This window comes from Schistocerca americana, chromosome 1 (assembly GCF_021461395.2).
Source record: "Schistocerca americana isolate TAMUIC-IGC-003095 chromosome 1, iqSchAmer2.1, whole genome shotgun sequence".
Classification (NCBI taxonomy): domain Eukaryota; kingdom Metazoa; phylum Arthropoda; class Insecta; order Orthoptera; family Acrididae; genus Schistocerca; species Schistocerca americana.
Window position 1 is genome coordinate 476,738,723 of NC_060119.1, and position 23,412 is coordinate 476,762,134.

Consider the following 23,412-nt stretch of genomic DNA (forward strand, 5'->3'; position numbering starts at 1 on the left):
TTATGTGAGTGTGTTAAACAGCCTAAAGGGAACAGCTTTTTGCTCCATAAACAAACAGCAGCTAGAAGCAAGAAAATACTGAAATCCGTCAAGAAAAGTGGTTGGGTAAAATATTGCAATAATTTGACCAAGTATACTAAATCATCAGAGATATGGCAGAAGGTCAACAGATTTAGGCAAAGCGCCCCTGCAGTCAAAAATATACAATCATATGAGTTTATAGAATAATTCTGTGATCTCATTACTCTAACAATTGTTCGGAATAAGATAATCAGGAGACAAAGGGAAACTCCTGCAACTCAACATGTGCTAACTACACAGTTCAGTATTGGCTAGTTGACATCAGTCATCAAAGATAGCCCTAATGTATCAGATCACATATTCCATGATGCAAAACATGTCTGACAATGCTGTAGAATTATTTCTTCAAATCTGTAATGGAATTTAGATGCATCAAGAGATGGGCCCAGAATGGAAGACACAGATAACAGTCCCCATAAACAAAAAAGGTAATTATCCATTATTAGCCACTTCTTACAGACTGATTGCATTGTGATAATGTATTGCTAAAATATTGGAAAAACCAATAAAAAAGCGTTTGGAATCATGGTTGGAATCCTGATCCTTACTAGCTGAATAGCAATTCGGGTTCCGTAAAGGTAGAAGTCCCATGGACGACAATTCAATATTAGTTTCCTCGGTGTTAGCTCGCTTTGATGAGAGTATATATACAGTGGCACTATTTTCGAATACTGAAAAGGCATATGATAATATTCAGACAAATATACTATTAGATAAGTTACTAGTTTTAGGAGCTCCACCTAAGTTTGTAGAAGTTATGTTGTTTATCAGTGAACAAACCGTATATGTTAAAAAGAATACTGGATTCAACGACCTGTGCTTGATGGACAATGGCATACAACAAGAATTGGTACTCAGTCCATTACCATATGCAATATATACCTGTGATATGGGCCGGCCAGAGAGGCCGTGTGGTTCTAGGTGCTACAGTCTGGAGCCGAGCAACGACTATGGTCGCAGATTCGAATCCTGCCTTGGGCATGGATGTGTGTGATGTCCTTAGGTTAGTTAGGTTTAATTAGTTCTAAGTTCTAGGCGACTGATGACCTCAGAAGTTAAGACGCATTGTGCTCAGAGCCATTTGAACCATTTTTGAACCTGTGATATGGAAGTGGCAATAACTCAACCAGTTAGAATTATACAGTTTCCAGGTAACATAGGTGTAATACTACAGGTAATAACATAGGTGTAATACTACAGGAGGCGATGAACGATCTTACAGCATCAATACAGAAGCTGAGGCAGTACCTTTGTGGGAATGGCCTGATGATAGCATCAGAGAAATCTTCATTAGTCATATTCACTGGGAATGGTTATATGCTAAGAAACTGTTTAATACAAATTAAACCACTTATTCGGTTCTTAAGAATGATACTGGACAGCAAGCTTTCTTGGTTGGCACATATTAAAACCTTAATCGAAACAGAGAGCAATTGCTTTCTACACCATGGTGGTGAGCACATCCTTCTGTGCTTCTGCTTCTGTATCACTCCCTCATTAGATCCAGATTGGATTATGGATGTATAAACTACAAACACATGACATGCAAAATATTAGAGAAGCTGGACAGATTGCAGTACCACTGTATCCACAGATGCTTATGAGTAATGACCCACACCAACAAATGCACTCCTTGTGGAAGCGCTAGAGATGCCCCTCCATGTAAAGCGGAAGATGCTCGAGGGACGATTCATGGAGAAATTATCATGCTCACAGCATCCAATTCATCCGATTTTAAGACTGTACCGCCCTTCTCCAGGAAATTGAGGCAGAAAGCCTTTTGATTTCATTAGGGCAATATAATGATGTGACAGATGAGTGTAGAGATATTGTCACAAGCATATAGTGGTCTGTTTACCAATATGACTATTCCATAATCAGGGATCGCAACTCATTCCAAATGAGAGAGGTTAAAGTCTGATTTCTTCGAGACAATGTCAGCTCTGGAAAGACAACTGGAGGAAACAAGAGAGGCTAATGGTTACTCGACATATACATAGATGGATCAAAGACAGCAGGAGAATACAACACAGGTTGTGCTGTTTTTTAGTCCATAACTGCAGATGGCTCAAAAATAAAAATTACCAGCTGCTACTTCTACCTATCTGGCCGAAACAGTCGCAGCGTTAAAGACGGTAAAGTACTGTATGAATGAGAAATTGTCTGGCCCTAAAAGTGTACTTCAAGCAGTAGCAAATATAAAAACATCTAAAACCACCAACGAGTAACTACTCCAAGTTTGTTACTGGTATTACGAATGTCACAGACAGCAGAAACAAATTTCCTTTACGCGGGCGAAAGCCCGTTGTGGAATCCCAGGCAATGAAAAAGCACATCAATTGGCAAAGCAGGCTACCAGCAACGGGAAACCATTAGATGTAAAGCTTCCCTTTAAAGAACACGGAGAACTTTTTCGGAAAAGAGCATTCCAATCCTATCAGGATGAATGGACGCAGAGCTCACGATATAAAGGAGGCGACTATACGCAAATACAACACGAATTCTGAAACGACCTTGGTTTGGGTACGTTTTTGGACCCTGACAAGCAACATCCACATTAAGTAGAATAAGGCCCAACCATGGGACATTTCATGAAAGTTTCTAATTTGCAAACAGCTTCATCTTCCTTTCGTCTTGAGAAAATAAACAGTTCGGAAATGGGAAAAATAGTCTTTAAACAATAAGAAATATCTTGCTCCTCCTAACGACATGAGATTCATTTCACACAAGTCAACATGAATTGCATCCAAAGTATTTTCAGCAACTTTCGTATTTATCAGATGAGATTTGTGATGTTGCTTGCCATAGATGCAACCAACACATACATATTCATTTAAAGTCATCAATATAATGAAAACCATTTGTTTTTAGTACATCCCTGACATATGTGGCATTTTGATGTGCTAACTTTTTACTTTGAGATTGCTGTCATACACTTGTTAAATTCTTTTGTATGAAACAACATTTTTTACAGCTGTCATCCACATCGACCTATTCCTACAGTTTCCAGATTGTCAGCGGCTTTGAAAACTAAGAGATCTGCATTTGCAGTCTGAACATAGCCTCTGTCTAGGACTTGAGTAATAGAAAGTAAGCCGCGCGGGATTAGCCGAGCGGTCTAGGGCGCTGCAGTCATGGACTGTGCGGCTGGCCCTGGTGGAGGTTTGAGTCCTCCCTTGGCCATGTGTGTGTGTGTTTTTGTCCTTAGGATAATGTAGGTTAAGTAGTGTGTAAGCTTAGGGGCTGATGACCTTAGCAGTTAAGTCCCACAAGATTTCACACACATTTGAACAGAAGGTAAATTAAAATTTCTGTTCGGTACATACAGAACATTCGCCAGAACTACATCATACCACCGTTCTCCATCTAAAGCTTCTAAGTCGACATCTCCCACTCCAATTACTTCTAATTCGGTTGCATCACCAACTAACACTTTCGTTCAGTGATTTAATTTTCGTAATTTATTAACCAGTTCATTCTAAATGTTATACGATCCTTGGCACCACAGTCTTGGTACCAAATGTTCTCTCGACCCGATTGCAAATTTATTTAATTTATATTGGCAATAGATAATCCAACAGTGACCAGTGCTTTATGTTTGTAACCGTTTGATTCTTTACTGTCAAGTTTATCGCTTGTTTTGTTTCTGTCTAACTTTGGACTTGGACATTCCCTGGCAAAATGACCCTTTTGTTTACAGTTGTTACATGAATAATTCTCTCTACAGTATACTAAATGTTTGGCACATGGTTTATTTCTGCAGTGTTTCTTTACATGCCCGTTTTTGCCGCATTTGAAACATTGAACTTTAGGCGTTTAATGCTGACCTGCGTTGACAAATTGTTTACTTTGTTTTAGATAAATGCATTAGTGTGGAACGTGCTTACCGGTTCTGTCTCATTTAACCTATTTTCCTCCAGACGCAAACATTCAAACAATATGTCAAGATTTTTGTCAACTGCCGCTACATTATCCCATGCAGTATGGAAGTGGTGAAGTTTCGGCGGTAACATCCCAAGAATTCGCGACATAATCCAGCTCTTTTCCACATCTTCGCCTTCCGCTGTTAAATCTTCCGCATATTCTTGAATATGCATGCAGTTTTGAATAGCAGACTTACTCATATCGTATTTGTAACTGAAGAAATTTCTCTGCAAACCTTCAATTGTCAAATCTGATTTCTCGCCATTTGGCGTTTCTAATTTTTTAAGCATTTGACTTGCAGTTTGCTATTCTCCTGGTTATGTTGCTACTGACATTTAAACCTATAAAAATTTGTGCCTCAAGATCTTTCTCAACCCAAGCTTTTACATGTTGATCAGTTTCTCCTCCTGTCGGTTTAATTTCCTCTCCGGTTGCTACTGAATACAGTTTCTTTGACTTTAATGTCAAGTTTGAATCGCCAAGAAACGCAGTTAACATTTCCATGATGATCCTCTAACAAAATTTCCAATTGTTACTTGATAGAATCGATTGGTAAAGGGTAAAAACTCTACTGTCTGTGAAGTTAATACACATAACTGACTTTACTTTGACGATTAACAAAGTTTTCACGACTTCAATTTTCGTGATACTAATTTGCCGATTGATGCTACTTCTGATATTTACTGATATGCAATGCGCCACTGATCTACTTGTGCGCTCCTTTAAAAATAACAGACCGATAGTTTGATATCTAGTTTTGTACTTGCGTTTATCTGGGCAAGCTTAGAGAATCGTTCTGGGCCCATAACCTCTTGATAAATTCTTGTTTTAAAGATAAGTAACTATTTTGTGGTATATAAAGGAGAACACTTTAATATATCATTCACTTCTGTACAGCACTACAGCATGTTCGGATAAGAAAACAACTGACTGACACAGAGTAACTATATCAGCATTATTGCATGGAACATATATAAAAACACATTACAAGACACAGAAAATAATTAACGCTTAACATGAGGATACTACACAGGGAGACACGAACCATATATTATTTCAAAATCGAAAATATAGTGAGTCAAGGAACAAGCTTTTAGCATTTGTTATCAAGAATCCCGCAACCAATGTCAGTTAACATTCTGAACCCAATATTAAAACGTACAAGGAGATAATCGAATTTATATGTATTGGACAGATAAAGATACAAAGTTTAATAGTAAACAGTAAGGAACAGGGAAAGCCAGACTACACTATAAAGAAGCGGATACTGGTTGAACAAAGATATTATTATGGAGCAATGACTGAACGCCTGAACGTTGTCTAACCGAAGTGGGGGAGAAAAAAAAACAATAAACTGAATAAAGGAAAGACTTTCTTTGTGATAAGCAGAAAGCAGACGACATGTAGTGTGTTGTGCACAAATAATCCTTGCAACATTGGTGGACAAACACGTGACTTAGAAGGCAGTAAGTTTGGGAATGAATAGATGTACTGAGTATAACTGAAAGCGTTAGGCAGAAATATTCAATTTATAAGTGTGGAACGCTCAGTTTTCTGTGACCATGGGGAATGAGAGAGTAAATGCAATTAGTCGGATATAAATACGAAACTTTTGACTTATTGAGTCTGCAATGAAAACATAAATGTATTGACATTTTAGACTTAGCAGTGTGATGTGATGTTCTTTTCTCTTTGTTCCACACAGTTTCATGTGGCCTCACCATGTTGTAATTTGTGTACAATAACGTAAAATTGTGATTCTCATATTTGTACCAAAATAAGTTAAAAATATAGAAAAAAATGTCAATGACTATTTGCAGCCCAGTAGACAAGTTCCCAGCACCACAAATGAAGCATTTTATCAAATACAATTTTAGACAAATTAGACAAAATACTTCCGACTCAACTCGTACCATTCATTTGCTACATTAAATGATTGTTATTGTAAGCGAATAAACCCATAAGAACTACGCGAATTATGTAGAAGTGGGCATCTGCCTTCCTCTGTGTCCATATTTCTTTTATTCCCGCCGTGTGGCCTTCCTTCCTTTCTTTCTTAAGATCCTGTTGCCCCAGTCTTCTTCGTAGTGTTTACTTGCACAGTTATGTGTAAGTTGGTGCTTCAATGATATATCTTCGTGAAAGAAAAAATCTGCATGAGGTGAGAAAAGATTGTGTGTTCAGAGTAGCCGTATTTCATGTGCAGAAGTAATTAAATTTTAAATTCTGGCTTTCGTTCTGTTCGGAGTTTCTATCAATGGAGACGTTGGTAATTAAAACCAAACAATTATTTTCGGTGTAGTGCGCACCAGAAAATATTCCCAGTCACTGTAGCAATCCCAAGACCTCTGGAATCATGTCATTGGAGTTGTCTTTAATTAATTTTTAAAATTTGTTTATGTAGCCATCATTGAACATTTGAGATATCTTCTCACATGGAGGAGGCCTACAGTAAGTTATACAACATGTGGTCCTGTTCAAGATTTCACAGGTCTCAGTTTATTTTCCACTCCCTTCTCAGAGATTGAGGCATGAAGCATGTGTCATAGTTTCAGTGTCAGCTGTTGGGAATTTTCTAAATAGTAGGCATCTTCCAGTGCCAGCAATCTTGGCCTTTACAGCATTTTCTGGGCTCTCTCTCTTGACTGTTAACATTGCTCCCCCTCCCTTTTTTATGCATATAATTGCTTGCTGCCCATCATTGATCAGTGTTGATTCACACTCCATACAAGAATGGTATCACATGTAGGCAAACTTTGTAGGCATTTTATAAGCAATTGCCTGTCGTAGATTTTAGTTCCTTGTATTTTACCAGTCCATCATCATATCCTGCCATTTACTTTTGCTTGTCGCCACGTTCGATTCTACCATATGCAAGAATATCTCTACATGTTTCTGTTACATGACACACTAGCTGTCATTGTTAAGCATAACACTAAATCTTAGCCAATATTATGTCTGTCAAGTAAAGGTACAAGCAAGTTCTCATGTCCTTGAACATAAATATTACAGAGCAATGGGCATATTAATAAACAGATTTGTACTGTGAAGAGAGTGCCATGCTAGAACATTAGTAAATATAATTACGTTTCTGCTTGAATAATTAAAATAACCATATAAATTTCCATTTACCATTTCAGTGCAGTATTTGGAAAGTACTGGTACATGATTGCATCGTATTGTTACAAAAATCATTTTGATAATTTGGGCATTGCCCATTAGCAGTATCAAATGTATTAAATGACTCCCAGAAAATGACAAAAACAAAGTTAGCAATAGCTACATGCATCATAATATTTACTGTACAGATAGGCAAAAAGTAGGAAAGCTCTGCTTATATAACATAGCTGTGACATGAAGTCACTTATCTAATTAATGATTTTTCTCATATGTTTACTTTAAATTCAAATCTGACATGCACAGTTGTTGTCATTATTGCACGGGCTATTGTAATTAAACTGCAGCTTATTAGCTTGGAACCATTTGTCCAATGATGCTGTTGGTAAGGCAACTATCAGTAAGCAATACTTTATCACTGTGGCAACTATGATGTACAGTCATATGTATTTTAACTGTCAAAGTCTTGGGGGCATTTGGGAAAATTGAATGTTCTAATTGTTGATGCCCTAAATTATACTGAAATCTTCAAAAGATTAGACCTCAGTGGGAAACTGTGGTTTTAAATATAACTATGAAATGTGAAGTGCAAAACAGAGGTGGATTCTTGTTGTATCTGCCATTTTATAAACTCACTATTACCTTTCAGTCTAACTTAGCCATTGGTCTATGATACAGATTTTGCATTGCAAAAAAATATTGCTGATGGTGATGAAATGCAGAACACTTCACCTTTAACATCTACCACTGGGGTTTGTTAAACACCTCTGTAATGCTCTACAAAACTGATGAGTAGTACTTGAGAATCAGTCAAACATAAGTATTGTGTAACTTCTTTTGTGGATGAATTAAATTTCTGTAAGAGTCTCCTAATGAATTTCAATCTGGCAGTGACTCTCTTCCCTTATTTATGCACAATACATCACATTTATTTATTTGCATTTTATTCACATTCAGGGTCAGTTGGCAGTCCCTGCACCAACCATTAATCCTCTGCAAGTCTTCCTGCATTTCACTACAGTCTACTGATGTTGCAACCTTGCTATAGACAATATCATTACCCATGAATAGTGTCACAGAGCTTCCATTGTTTTCCACTAGATCATTACAATAAAATATAAGTAATGACAGGTCTATAGCACTCAATAGGAGTTCTCCAAAAATAACCTTTGTATTTGTCAGTTTTAGTTCTACCTGCAGGAAAGTCCTGTATCCAATCACAAATCTGGTCCAATACTTGCTAAACTCATATTTTGTTCTAAACAACAGTGTGAAATTGTAACAAGTTCCTCGTGGAAATTAAGGAATACAGAATCAACCTGGGTGCCTTTGTCTACAGCTCTCTGGGTCTCTGGATGAGCAGAACGACTTGAATTTTGCAAGATCTCTGATGATTTTTATGCAGGAGATTTTTGTTCCCCAGTTACTTTGCATTATGCATGCATAAAACCTTCTCCATAATTCTACAACAGATTGAAATCAACCCCATAGGCCTATAATTGAGCTGCTCAGGGTAGCAAAATGGTAAGTGCAAAATTCGGTGTTTGGAGTTTGCAATTGAACCACAAATCTGGTAATTTTATTCTAACATCCATTTTGTTCTGAATGGCTTTTGAGATGTTTATTCTTCGTTAAACACATAAAAAGAACAGGAAATAGACTATAACATGTTAAAAAATACAAAAATAAGCTCATTACTGTAGTGGAGATATCATTGTGTTGTCCAAATCACAAACATCGACAACGAAACATATTGATAGATAATCACATGGTAACATTTACACAGAATTACTAGAAGGCTTTACTGTATAACTCATTGATGATGATGATGATGATGATGATGATTGGTTTGCGGGGCACTCAACTGTGCGGTCATCAGCGCCTGTACAGATGTGACAGTCCAATTTTTACACAATCCAATCTAGCTACAGTCACGAATGAGAGAAAATCCCCAACCTAGCTGGGAATCGAACTCAGTACCCAGTGATTCAGAGGCAGCAACGCTAACCACTAGACCACGAGCTGCGGATGTATAGCTCATTGCTTGAAAGTACTTGATCACTCTCATCACAGATGTGCCCAATGTCCAAACATGTTGGTTTTAGTGACAAGAATAATCCTTGATAAACAGGAGGGATGTAATCTGAGAGAAACAGAAGGTGAGCAACTTTCTTCCTTAAAGTGAGTCTGGGTTTATCGTATTTTAATCAAAGAATAACAAGTCTGTTTTGCTTCCCACTTTTCCTGAAACTAACTTTGTGCTAAATGTCAAGATGTAATGTCTCACTGATGAGTAAAGATGGTGGCTGTTCAGAATTCACCTTCCACTTTCATATATTTCTTAGATTGGTAGCCAGATGCATACTGAACATCAAAGTCACCAATTTGCTGGAATTTTTTGAATGTTTGCCTCACATTGCTTTCACCTACTTTCTCAAAACATTTAACTGGACAGCGGCAGTTAGGTCCTTCGTCCCATACGTGGTTGTGGCACTTAACATTGTGCTTCTGTGAGCTGCTCAGTTGTGTGTGCCTTTCTGACCATCCTTCTTGGAAACTGGAATGATCTGCACTTTTCCTATCAGTAGATACCTTTTGTTGCTCCAGTGACCTATGATAACTGCTGCTAGAAGGGGAGGAAGTTCTTTTGTATAATCTCTGCAGAAATTTACACATATCTCATCTGGTCCAATTGCTTTTGCACTTTTGAGCAATTTTAATTTGTGTTTTATTCTGCTATCATCTGTGTCAGTATCTTCTATTTTGGCATTCATGCAACGATTGGAACAAGAGACCATATTACATTCTTCCGCAGTGGAACAATTTCAGAATACTGAATTCATTATTTTGGCTTTTTCTCTGTTATCTTCTGTCTAAATCAAAGCATGGCCACTGGGCAACTAAAGAGATGACTTTGATGTGTTTGCTGATTATACAATAAGCCCAAAACTTTTTACGGTTTTTAGTCAGCTCATTCTGCAAAATTCATCGAATACTTCTCGCATCACTTTCCTCATGCTAGTTATGGTTTTGTTCATCGTCTGTTTGTCTACTATTCTTTGACTCCAAATTGTAGATTGTTCTCTTGCTTACATTGTTATTGAACTACAGTGCAGTTTTTCCACCCCTCACAACATTGCTGGGTACATACTTGTCTAAGGCGTATTTTACATTGCTTTTGAGTTGTGCTTTACGTGTTCGTTCTCAGAGCTGAATGTTTGTTGTTGACCACTTAGAAACTCTGCAGTTTGTATCCTATCACTCTTTTTCACTAAAAATGTCTTCCTACCTTTTTTAACATTTCTTTTCCAGTAGCCATTGTTTTCTCAAACCTTTTGATCACTGATTCTTTCCTTGATATTAGCTGATTCAGAAAGTTTGGATCTGTTAATTACTAGGTGGTCTAAGACATTGCCAACAGGTATTGGATCTTTAACTATCTGCCTGAAGTAATTTTCAGATAAGACCTTCAGAATGAATCCACGTGAATCCCTTTCTCTGACATCAGTTTTAATTGCATGAGTCTTCCACTGTATAACTGGCAAGTTGAAATGCCCTCTACTACAATTGCGTGATCAAGAAACTTACTCGTGATATTCTCAAAGTTGTCTCTGAAGCACTCGGCCACTCCAGCTTCAGATGCAGGTGATCTATAAAAGCACACAATTGCTGTTTTCGATCCACGCTTGATGCTTACCTTTATACAGACTTAGGAATGTGTTATAACCTCACTGCACATTACAGAGTTCTGTACAGAAAAAATTATGCTGTCACCTTTGATGCCTAGGCTATTCTTGATAGATTGTGGTGTGGTATATTCCAATCTGAATTTAGTATTTTGCTGTTTTTCACTTCCTGTTTGAGCCCACTTTCTGTTTCTTATACATTTAATAAATGAGACTAATTCTTGGACTTTCCATGGATACTCTAGTAGTTTACTAATAACACATTATCATTTCATATTTCCAATGCAAGGTCTAAAATTCTCCTCTGAAAATAAGATGGTGGATCTGTCTTTCAATTTTGGCAGGCACTTTATCATTGACCCTAAGGAGGGTTTCCTGTAACTTGACATGCACTATGTTACCCGAATAGCTGCTTTCCAACCTATGTGCCTGCCACATGTACTGTGCTACCTGAGTAGCTGCTTCCTTTGTATAATGCATTCTTGACCTATTAAGGGGACTCTACAGTTCTCTGCCTGATATCAGAGGTTGAAAAATTTACATCTGAGATCATTTCAAAACCCTCTGAGCCTCTGGTTTAGGCTTTCCAGCCAGCACCAAACAAGAGGACCAGGGTGATTTCGAATGTGACACAGCAAATGGTGAACCATGCTTACACTCCACACGTGATGGTAGCTGCCTTTGCTAATACAGCCAACTACCTGAAGGAGTCACCTGTGTCCCCATACAACAAGCACTATCCCTATCCATTTCCTACTAGTACAAACTGTAAAATAATGAACAGTTTTACTGACTAATCAGACAGGGACTCTCTCAGAAAGACAAGTAGACAGCATCGGTCATGTGAATTGAGTGAATAAAGCAACTGCAGTGGTAAACTAAATTACAAGTTACTTAAATTTCACTGATGATCAAAAACACACAAACTCTTGCAACATAATAAATAGCACTACTAAATGCATTGTCATCTGGTTGAGCTGTGAATTGTCTGTCTACTGTAGCCTGTGTGTAGGGCCAGAAATGCTCCATCCTGTGATAGCTCCATCGTAAAGCCAGCTCAAATCACTAAGCACGATGGAAGCATCCTGCCTAAGTCATTGGGTCGCATCAGCACTGTGACGATATCTGGGATGATTGGCAACCTCAGTAAAATTTCACCATCAGGCAAATGTGAACCCTATTTCTTCATTGGTATGTCTTTGTCCTGCAGTTCCAACAGTTTTTCCAGGCGCAGTGGTACCACGGTGTGTGGAACGTGTGAAGTCATCTGAAAGCCAACTGATTGGCGCCGGTGTGCCTCATCTTGACACTGGTGTTCCCAATTTGGCCCAGGCATATATAGATGCTGGATGTTGGAGTGGAGGGAGCAGCTACTGCAGGGATGGCTGTGGATGTGGCACCTGCTGCCTTTGCCTCTGTGAAAGGGGCTCCTCATTGCTTGTCCTTTGAGTGTGCCACTGGCTTTGATGCCGAGCAAGTTCAGTGCCATCAGATCAGTGTTGACAGTGAATCTGCATGTAGCGATGACCATTGCTGGTATCCGTCCAAGTTGGATACCAGATGTCCAGTCTGGAGCACTCTGGTTGTCATGTTGGTGCGTTCATGTTCGTTTGCTAGGCTTCTTAGGTTTGTTGTAGCTCTCATGAGGACATCCCTCTGTAATCTTTGAACGAGTTTTTCTGAAAGCCACCTGTGTGTTCCAAAGTGGAATTCAGTCTTATATTGAAAAACATTTAATTTTTAAAGGTGTTAGCAATGACTAGGGCATTCTTTTCAACTTGCAGATTGTTTAGCTCCATCAAAATTAAAGTTTTGGATGCAAACGTGATAGGCCGCTTTGATGCATAGGTATATTTCGGCACTAACACAGCTCTAACACTGTACTTCAACACCCTGGTTATGAGCTTTCCGAAAGGAAATGTTGCCAGCCATGACACAGGTCTTAAATTATTCTTTAGTGCATAAAATGCTTTGTCATATTCTCTTGCCTTATTGAACAGAACACCTCTCTGGAAAGCTAATTAACAGATATGTACATCCTGCCACAGGGTATGAATTATTTGTTTTCCCTGAAGGATATCTGTCCTTTTATGTTTTTCAGAGGGAACGAATTATTAATTGCAGTCGAGTACTGTTTTTTCAGCTGAATGCCTTTCTTAAATAGTATGTGACCTAAGTAATTGGTGCTAGTTAGGGAAAATTCAGATTTCTTCAATTTGATTTTTAGACCCAGTTGTTTTAGATTTGTGAATAGTCTCCTTAGATTGACAGTATGTTCCTGCATGGAGCTACCTGCTAGAATTATCTCAGCCAGGTAGTTAATGTAGGATTCCATTGAGTGAGTGAGCTGTACTAAATATGCTTGAAACGTAACTGGTGCACTGACTAAACCAAAAGCTAAGTGCTCGTAGTGTTATATGTAAACAGTGTGTTTACACCATTACATTTTGTGAGGCTTTGTAGAGCAGAAACTGTAAAAAAGTTATTGATCAAATATATTTTGGCGAAGCACTCTCCTTCTGCTAGTTTTGCCAATTGCTCTGTTCGTCAAATGGTAACAACCAGTTGATGAATTGTGCATTGATTGTGCACTTGCAGTTCCCACACTCTCCCATCCCACAGCCCAGTCTCCAGATGCAGCATCCAGCAGCTCTATTCTGTCCCCATCAAATCCCTGCATGCTTCGGCAGTAGCACTGGCATCTTTTCCCACCTATACTCTGATATCTCTCCCCACCTGTGTATCCTCACCACCCATCCAGTAGACTCCTACTCTGTCAGATGCCAGTCACACACTAGTGCCCTGAGACAGTGGCCATGTATGTGTGTTGTAGTGTAGAAAAAGGGATTTTGTCCAAAAGATTTAATATTTTAGCAGTCTTTTTTCACTGTGCTCATCTGTGACTCAGCACCTCCACTATATGGTGCTAGCAGTCTATACTTTCCATATCGTTGAACTTTGTAATCTGCTATGCATCCTTATTCCAAAGAGAAGATTTCCATAAATTTTTGGCTGTGGTCCTCCAAAGTCAGGTAAGATATTTTATTGAAAACAGAATTGACGGAATACTTAACTACAAGCCCAAAGAGACTGAAGATATCTACTCTGAAGACGAAGTTGGTCATAGAATTGGTTACAATCTGCAAGCAACGAGTTCAGTCATTTTGTCTGAAATACTGTGGGGAAGGACAGCTGTTAATGCTTATTTGTCAACAAGACATTGTTGAGGTATCGGACTATGCTAAAAATGACAGTGATCAATAGGATTCTTGAAACTTTAGGCATTCTACAGTCTTCTCTGTAAGGAGCCAACTGGATGAAGATGCAGTATGTAAGAGTGTGTACTTGATACCTTTGATGCTCAGGGTTTTTGCAATGTAAGCCATGTAGGTCCAGGCCCAGTATGATTGTCCTGGCTGCTGGGTTCATTAGTGGAGCTAACTCCTTCAGAAATTCATGTTTCGAAATCTATCTTAGGGAAGGAGTACAGAGCCTTTAGTTCAAGCACCTGGTAATCCTCGAAGTACAAATGCGTGTAATCATCACAAATATGAGCTCCAATCTCCACTTGTCTCTTAAAGTGAGGGAAATGTAGTGGGTGAGAGAGGCTTACTGTCGGAAGTTGTGGATAAATTGACTGGTGCATTAAGTAACCACAATGTGATCTTATTTAGCACTCCACTTTACTGTAAATAAACTTACTGCAGTGCTTTAAACTTTCTTTTGAGCTACTACACATATGGAGGATATGGAACCCCCTCATCACCAACCTTACTATCATGACAATAGAGTTTATTTACTAAGGATGGGGGGACCAACCATGCATAAGTAGTAGAGTGTGTAATGCCCATGTTCAATTGTTCTGCAGTTGGGACAAGTATGCAACGAGTTTGTTGGAATGCATTTTATTTAGACTATGCGTATTCACTAGATTTGCCTGAAGCATAGATTAGAGATGTTGCACAGTACCTTGGTTACCACACAATCAGAACAAGCAAGAGATGTTGATAATACAAGATGGAAAATGGTGGTTGTCATGTCTCTTGGATGAGGTGGAGCTGTCAGAATTGTCATAGTGGTGGCAATGTATTAGGTAAGGCACCATATTTTGTTTAATTTTGCAGATAGTTATTGTTTGATGTTTGGGAAACATTCGATTAAAATCCATGCAGGGAGGAGGTAATCAGTAACCGTTACTCAGAAGCTAGATAACTGATCATAATTCTCATAATTATGTCTGGTGGATGTATGTCCTCTGCTTTTATTGTATTATCCAGACTCCATCATCAGTGTCAGAAATTTATGTGGTATGTATTATTATGGGCTGTCAAGTTGCACAAACATCCATAGCTGCACCACTTTATCATCAGATTCTTTTTAATTCACCCAATTTTTATAGCAGTAAATCAAAAATTGTAGTGGCCTTTCTTGTTCAAGGAAGGTCTAACAGTTATGTATGAGTTTACTACCGTTAGACACTAGGGGGAATGGGCAAGTGGACGAGAGTCGTATTTGTCATGAGATGTTTTAAAGCTTATCTTTCAATAAAGAATATGCATATGCAAATGGCATTATACAGATGTGAACTCGCTGTCTGACTTAGCTTAAAAAAATCATAGTGGTACTCAACTTTTGAAGTATAAGGACAAACATCAAATTAGATTATAAAATCCAATGTCTTGGTCATACACTACTTAAAAAAGATTACCTGTTTGGCTTTGCAACCACCATCAGATCTATAAGTGAGAACACACAAATCAAAAATATAAGCAGTGTTATTTACCTAGTGAGTACGTGAGGGAGATGGAGGCACACAGTCAACAGACAAAAGAACAAAAGTAGAGATTGCAAATTTAAAGATAAAGTAAAGGTTACAATAATTGCTACTAGTAAAGTACCTGTTACAGACAATTGAAAGACAGGCTGATGGATGTGAAACAGATGAATTTTAAAATCTTGTCAAATTTTCACTTTTGATCCTACATGTTTGAAAGTAAGCACAATGTATAGAGCAACTTCAAAAATTTTATTAACAGAAGGAAAACAAATCGAGGATAGAAAATAGTGTCATACAAATGTTGATCTTCACTGACAAGTCGTTTGTTAAGGCAGTACTTGAAGTTCATCACCACTTGCTGCAACATGTCATCTGCTATGGTTTCAGTTTCATTTCCAATGGCATTTTTCAAAGCTTTGAGGGTTTGTGTCTTCGTGACGTGCCCTTTTCACTTAAGATAAACGGAAAGGAAAAAGTCGCAGAGGCTGAGATCTGGGGGTAGGCGGAAGGCCAGGGGATGTCACCATGCCAAGAAATATTGCATCCGGAGAAAATCAATTGTGTGAAGTTCTGTGATACCTGTTATCAACCCATGCTGAAACACCCATATGAGTATGTTATGTAGCTGTCACAGGTGCCAATACAGAAGCTGACTCTGGCATCCGGATGATTTAAAGATAAAGAATACTATTGTGGGATACATTATGCCATGCCTGCTCGACTTGTTCATGTAGATCTGTAGGAGTTGTTGGTTGATAAGTCACATGAGTCACTTCTCGTTCCATTATATCCCATATGTGCTCGATTGGAGACAAATTCAGAGATCGTGCTGGCCAGGGGAGTTGCTGAACATCTTGCAGAGCATGTTGAATTTCACAGGCAGTGTGTGGGGGAGTATTACCCTGCTGGAACAATGCATCACCTTTGTGTTGCAAGAACGGGTCTAACAATATTCTGCAAATACCAAGCACCTCTCCAGAAACACCAAAAATGAATGAGAGTTGTAGCTTATCACACCACAGACTATAAATAAGGCCTGTGATGGGGCCAGTGTATCTACCAACCAATGCACTCTACGAGACAGCATTCGACAAGTATATGTCATGTGCGCAAATGACCATAACTTATATTGCAGGCAGAATCTGCTGTCATCGCTGAAGACCACGGCACACCAATCTGTCATCCAAGTGATTGACAGCACCAGTCAAGCCGTGCATGTTGGTGCCGTGACATGAGTGGAAGAAGGGCTACAAGTGTATGTGCCCATAGTCCCACTGCTAATAACCAGTTTGCAACATTTCGTGTTGACACATGTGGGCTCACAAGCCCTCTTATCTGTGCTGTGGTAGCTGTGTGATCTGCCACTGCTGCTCTTACAATATGGCAATCCTGGCAGACATCTACACTATGTGGACAGCCAGAACATCATCTATGGGTGTGTGAATGTTCACAGGATACCAACATCATTGCACAACTGTCACAGCGTGTCCAAAACTCATGTGGTAATTCTCCGAAAGGACCATCCTGCCACTCAAAAGGCCACAATTTGGCTCCTTTCAAGCTCACTCGCTCGGTTGTAGAAAGCGTGAGTGCCTCTCTGTGATGTGGTTGCCAGCTGACTTCAAATGTTTGCACCGAAATGAGCCCTCTGGCTGTGAGCATTCCCTATTAAAGATTAGATACAGATGGTGCTCTGATAGGTAAGCCACTACACTGTCTGTTGGTGGACAATGTTGAACCATTATCATTACATCTACTATCTCCCAGTGGCGTGTGGCCATCATCAGTTCCAAATTGACGTTGTCTTTCCAGGCGTAGTAATTTTCTTTGCCAGTGTATTTATACATACATGCATGTAACACATGTATTAAAAGATGGAGAGAGGGGTGACTTTTATACATTTTGAATATATTCTGTAATATGTATTTTTCTTTCTTTCTTTTTCCCTAGTGTTATTCTGTCTTGTACAGGCTTCATTTTTTTTCACATTTTGGTGACTTTTACTAATAAACTTTGTGACTGAAAGCTCTTCGTGACACCACAGTCATCAACATGTGCTCCATCTGCCAGGGAATTGTGTAAACTTTGCTCTGTGTGTTATCATATTTTAACAATTTTTGTTTTGTATTCTGAGGCATAATTTGGGAATCAGCCCAGAATTTTCCTAAATGAGTGCTGGAAACTATGTAGAAACCAAACTCGGGCTGACCTGTGTACCATGGTTGTTAATTCGCTATGTGGATTTGATGTGGGTGTGGCTCATAGAATCTCACAAATTAGTGTGCTGCGTGTTATGCTGTATCATTTTCAATTCCTACTTTGTCACTATTCACTCTCTTACATTTTTGTTCAGATAAACTTACATTTATAATTCATGCTTTCAAGTTTATTTTATACTGTCTTACTTTCAGTATAATGGCTCCATTTTTATGTTTTCAGATGTAAAGTTGTGTGTCAGCTAAGATGTGATGTACTGCTTTTCATATGATACCTTTATGAACCAACTATATAAATACAGCCTTCAAGTACTTTTTAAATTGTTTTTAAGCTTTGAATTTTTATCTTGCATTTTGTATTAGTCCCTCAGCATGCATGAAATGGGTGGATTTATGGCTTTTACACATATTAAATTTATTATCTATTTTTACAAATACAGATTATGCCATATTTTAGAAAGATATAAAAGTTAATTTTGTCTACAAAACACACACACACACACACACACACACACACACACACACACACACACACCCACCCAACTCTCTCTCTCTCTCTCTCTCTCTCTATCTATCTATCTCTCTATCGATCTATGTGTGTGTAATGTAACAGATTTATCAAGACCCATGAATTGTGGATCATGATGCACCAGTTTACTAAACAACACGATACACATCAAATTCCATTATTCATGTAAATGTATATGAACACATTTGATTTTCTGCGTATACTATTATTCAACAGATTATGTGCAGATTTCCTTAATAGCAACTTTACAATAATTTGATAATATCAAGTATATAATTGATGGATAAAAATGTGTGTGGTAATTTGAATTTTTTATATAAATGGAAATAGAAAAACGTAAAGAAAAAGATGTAAAATATAAAAGGAATGGTTGCAAATGACGACAAGAAAAATTACAATCTAATTATGTCTAATATTAAGAATTTGTAATACTAATTGTTAAAAACACTCATGATACAAGTCTTGGTTTGGAAAGTATGTGAATCTATTAAATCTTATTATGGATTGTAAGGTTTTACTCTGTGCGTCATGGTGCACTAATTTCTTAAATATGATTTCTAATTGTCAATCAGTTAAAATATTATCTTCAATAACACTTGCACTTGTTGCCATTGTTAAAACAATAGAGATGCTTCAGCAGCTTTGTCTGCACGGGACTTGTTGATTAGCTTAGTTTTGTCTGAGCTGTGTCACAGTGGGTTGAAGTTAATTTTGCTATGAAAATAGATTTAATAAAACATATCAGTGAATGAATATGTGCTGTTTCAAGTTTGTTTAAAGATATTCCATTCGTATATTGTAGTCAGGTGCTGCCATACTTTGATAGGAAGTCCGTAGCAGCATTTCTCAGTGACAGAACGAAGAAAAATACTTGCAATAAATAAGTTTTGTCTTCCACAAGAAGCATTTGCAAATTATTAATTTGGAATGATTGGACTTTACTATAATTTTCTCTCTCTCTTTCAGTTGTGTGTGAGTGGTATTTCACAAGTGACAGTCATTGTAACTTTTACTTCATCACTGCACCTGTTTTTCTATGTATTGACTCAGAACCTTCTTGTCACTGCTGTAATAAGTAGGTAACTTGTTCATGTTGTTTGTGCATTTAATAAGTCCATTCTCTTGTTTTACAAGTCTGTTGATATGTTTTTGTTTATATTTTATCATTTTTAGATCTGATAATGGCTGCAAACCAGTGATCAGTTTTAGTAAAGCAGCATGTGACTAAGACATTGATTTTTATAGTCTAATACATTTCAAAGGTCACAGATCTCCTGCACAGATGCAAACAGCTTCATTTTGTGACTTACATCAAATAATACGAGGGTTGCCCAGTAAATAATGCCCCATATTTTTTTTCTCCGAAATAAAAAATATTAGAAATGTGACACTTTAGGTGCGAGTTATTTGAAGTTTCCCGCGTGTGTACACAAAGTTTCAATTTCCTCCGACAGAGAGCGGTGGTGTAGGAATCTTCTAAAATGGCGTCTGCAGGTGACATCCGTCATAAACAACGTGCAGTGATTGAATTTCTCGTAGCAGAGGAAGAAACCGTGGACAATATTCATAAACGCTTGTGCAAAGTCTACGGAACATCTGCAGTCGATAGGAGTACTGTTGGTCGCTGGGCACAGAGGGTGAAAGCATCAGAGGGCGGTGCTGCGGAGCTCCGAGATTTGCCGCGGTCGGGAAGGCCTCCCACGGCTGTCACGCCTGACATGTTGCAGCGGGCTGATGTTCTCATTCGACGGGATCGACGCATTACGACTCGACAGAGGCTTATGTCAAAACATTAGACAAACTTAAGCAGCGCTTCCGGCGCCTTGGGCGTCATGTTAACCCGCAGGATGTTTTGATTCAGCATGATAACGCTCGTCCTCACACAAGTTTGAGGACTTGTGAACACATCGCGAAAGTGGGTTGGATAGTGTTACCCCATCCACCCTACAGCCCCGATTTGGCTCCTTCAGACTTTCACTTGTTTGGGCCAATGAAGAATTTCATTCGTGGAAGATGTTTTGCCGATGACGAAGAAGTGATTCACGAAGTGACAACCTGGCTCCGTAGGCAGAGTACAGATTTTTACCGGCAGGGAATACACGCTCTTGTGTCTCGCTGGAAAAAGGCCGTCGAACTTGAAGGAGATTATGTGGAAAAATAAAGCAAGTAGACAAAACATCAGTCTTTCACATATGTAAATTTGATTGTTGTGGAATAAATACTTCTGGAGAAAAAAAATATGGGGCATTATTTACTGGGCAACCCTCGTAGTTATTCTTCATACGCCACAAACATGAAGCTGTTGGTGGAACAATGCTAAATGTGTATCTATTCAGAGTTTCCATTTATGAGCCTCTTTACATGAGTCCATCAGTGCACCTGATGTAACCCTTGTCTGTTCTTAAAATATTGTTCTTGTCTGGAATGGCAATCCAGCTGCTCATTCAAGAACTTTTCGTGTAGAGTCTCATCATATATATAAAAGCCATTCGCTTTCTCCCTCTCAGGCGAGCCCAAGTCTCTGCTTCCTTTCTAATCTGTCTCATCATTCTAAAAAGGCTTTTTATGCTTTCATTTGAAAAATTAATTTGCACTACTTTCATGGGAAATCCTTCCATCTGCTATGTCCATCTACATTAGTCATTGATATAACATTAGTATCAATTTGGTAGTATTCGAGTGTAGCAGTTGTCAAACTAATGTTCCCTATTCTGCATTTTAATAGCTGCACTTCAGGTAGTTATTTGTAGTTGCGGTCTCCGTGATGATAACTTTTGAAAAAATATAAAACTTTCATCTTTTCTGTAGCATAAAGTTAACTTGTATGTAATGTAAAGTTTTGCCTGTAGATTTGTACAATTGCCGATATATGTATATTCCTCCACAACAGGTACGGGATGGCTAAAGAAGGTAGAAGCATTATTGGCATGATATTCAAGAATTTCATCCAGTCCCTAAAGCCACGACAGATAAGAGGAACTCCAGTAGGAACAGATTACTTAGGAAATAAATATTTCGAGATACCGGCCAATCCAAGTGTTGGCAAGAGAAAAGCTTCACGCTGGTTTGAACCAGCTGTGAAAGATAACTTTGAGCAAGAAATTCCAGCAGAATGGGAAGCATGGCTCAGAGGACGAAGAACAGCACCACCAATGGAAGAGGAAATTATGCGCAGTGTTGCCATTATGGAAATGAAAAAGAAAAATGCTGCAGAACTTGCAAGAAAAGAAGGAAAGAAAGATCCTGGCGTTTTAGATAAAGAGGTTAAAGGAATGGAATCATTTCCAAAGTATGATGAATATGAAGTAATGCCAGGTAAAAGTAAGGAAGCAGATAAATAACACACGTTGAGGCAATTTGTTGTTTATACAGACTGTGCCAGCCAAAAAAGTTGTTTGTGTTGGACTATAGTTTTTTTTTTTTAATATGTTATTCATAACATGTAGGCACAAGTTAGCGTATAATGACTCTCACTGATTTCTCGTAAGAGCTTTGTTTATGCATGTAAAACAATAAAGTGCAGTGAATTACTTTTGTGAACATTTCTCATGCATTCCATTACAGAACTGGTTTACAAAAGAAACATCAGAGTAATTATATTTCAATTAAAGCATTAAAGCAAAATATAGCTGCTGTTGTGATAACCTTTTCTGTTATTTAAATGAGACCACGAATATGTGATACAATAATTGTAATCCAAATTAATGATATGAATTAATAGAGGGAAACATTCCACATGGGAAAAATATATCTAAAAACAAAGATGATGTGACTTACCAAACAAAAGCGCTGGCACGTCGATAGACACACAAACAAACACAAACATACACACAAAATACTAGCTTTTGCAACCAACGGTTGCTTCGTCTTTCCCTCTCCTTCCCTCTTTCCTGACGAAGCAACCGTTGGTTGCGAAAGCTAGTATTTTGTGTGTATGTGTGTGTTTGTTTGTGTGTCTATCGACGTGCCAGCGCTTTTGTTTGGTAAGTCACATCATCTTTGTTTTTAGATATAATAATTGTAATCCTTTTCTTATGATACCAACAGTTGATACAAATCTTCAAATGTTGATGAGTTTTATGTTGAACCTTGTTTGCAAAGGCAAAAATACTGAAATAATCTTAATTGTGGATTAAGTGAGGTGACAGTGCACATTGAAGTAGATTTATTCAAAGATTGTTTCAGCATTGACATGGAATAGATGGTGTTTTAAGTAGAACATGACTGTTCCATTGTCACCTGTATGGTTCAGCTTCATCTGCAGGATTATGCACCATCTACATGTCTATAAGAGAAAGAAATCAGTAAATTAGCCTACCAGTGAATGACTGGATTTAACTGGAAAACCCTCATTTGTCACTGTAACCTGCTCTTAGTTCAGTGCACTTTATTCAGTTTTTTTCAATGATAAATTGTATCCCAGAAGTGTGATTATGCAATAGACCTGTCTCTGGGTTCCACAACACCTTCATTGGACTCATAACAAATTCCACCCACAGATTTCTTTACACTGCCTAAAGAAAAGAGGGGGGGGGGGGGGGGGGGGGGCACCCATTAGGAGAGGAGGGTACAAAATGAAACTTCACCCCCTGAGAAGATATGTGATATTATTTCAGTGATTACAAAACTGAATCACATTCATAAGGAACACGGCAGTATGAGTAGACTTACCAATATAGTATTTCACCTCATCTGGCCTGGATGCTTACACTGATTTGCTTGGGAAGGGTGTCATTTGCCATTGTGAGGCAAGCTGGCTCACAGCTGTTGTAACTGGTCCTTGATATCTTGGATACTGGCACTGATAAGGAGTTGAGGTTTGAACTTGTCCCACACATGTTCCATTGAGGGAAGATCTGAGGGTCTTGCTGGCTGTGGTAGTATCTCAACATCACAGAGAAGCATCATAGAGGCAGATGCCATTTGTGGGTGAGCATTTTCTTGTAGATAAATGACACCACAGTTCTGTTGCGCAAGAGGTGACACTTGAGGACGTTTTTGCTGTACTGTTGTGTCGTCAAGAGTTTCCTCAGTCACTACCAGCTGTGACCTGAAGTTATACCTGGTGGCTTCTGAAACTGT

General features: G+C 38.4%; 1 protein-coding gene across 5 annotated transcripts; it reads left to right on the forward strand.

Annotated features, from left to right (window-relative positions):
* Positions 1-5,315: 5,315 nt before the first annotated feature.
* LOC124604058 (NADH dehydrogenase [ubiquinone] 1 alpha subcomplex assembly factor 2) lies at positions 5,316-21,860 on the forward strand. 5 transcript variants are annotated; one of them, XM_047136448.1, is made up of 2 exons: positions 5,316-5,471; positions 21,221-21,860. In XM_047136448.1, exon 2 carries the CDS (start codon positions 21,228-21,230, stop codon positions 21,669-21,671), a length of 444 nt encoding a protein of 147 aa, XP_046992404.1. In that variant the 5' UTR covers positions 5,316-5,471; positions 21,221-21,227; the 3' UTR covers positions 21,672-21,860. The 5 variants fall into 5 exon arrangements, with proteins under 5 accessions (XP_046992404.1, XP_046992403.1, XP_046992405.1 ...); XM_047136447.1 differs by lacking the exon at positions 5,316-5,471 and adding an exon at positions 5,505-5,644; XM_047136449.1 differs by lacking the exon at positions 5,316-5,471 and adding an exon at positions 6,127-6,274.
* The last annotated feature ends 1,552 nt before the right edge of the window (positions 21,861-23,412 follow it).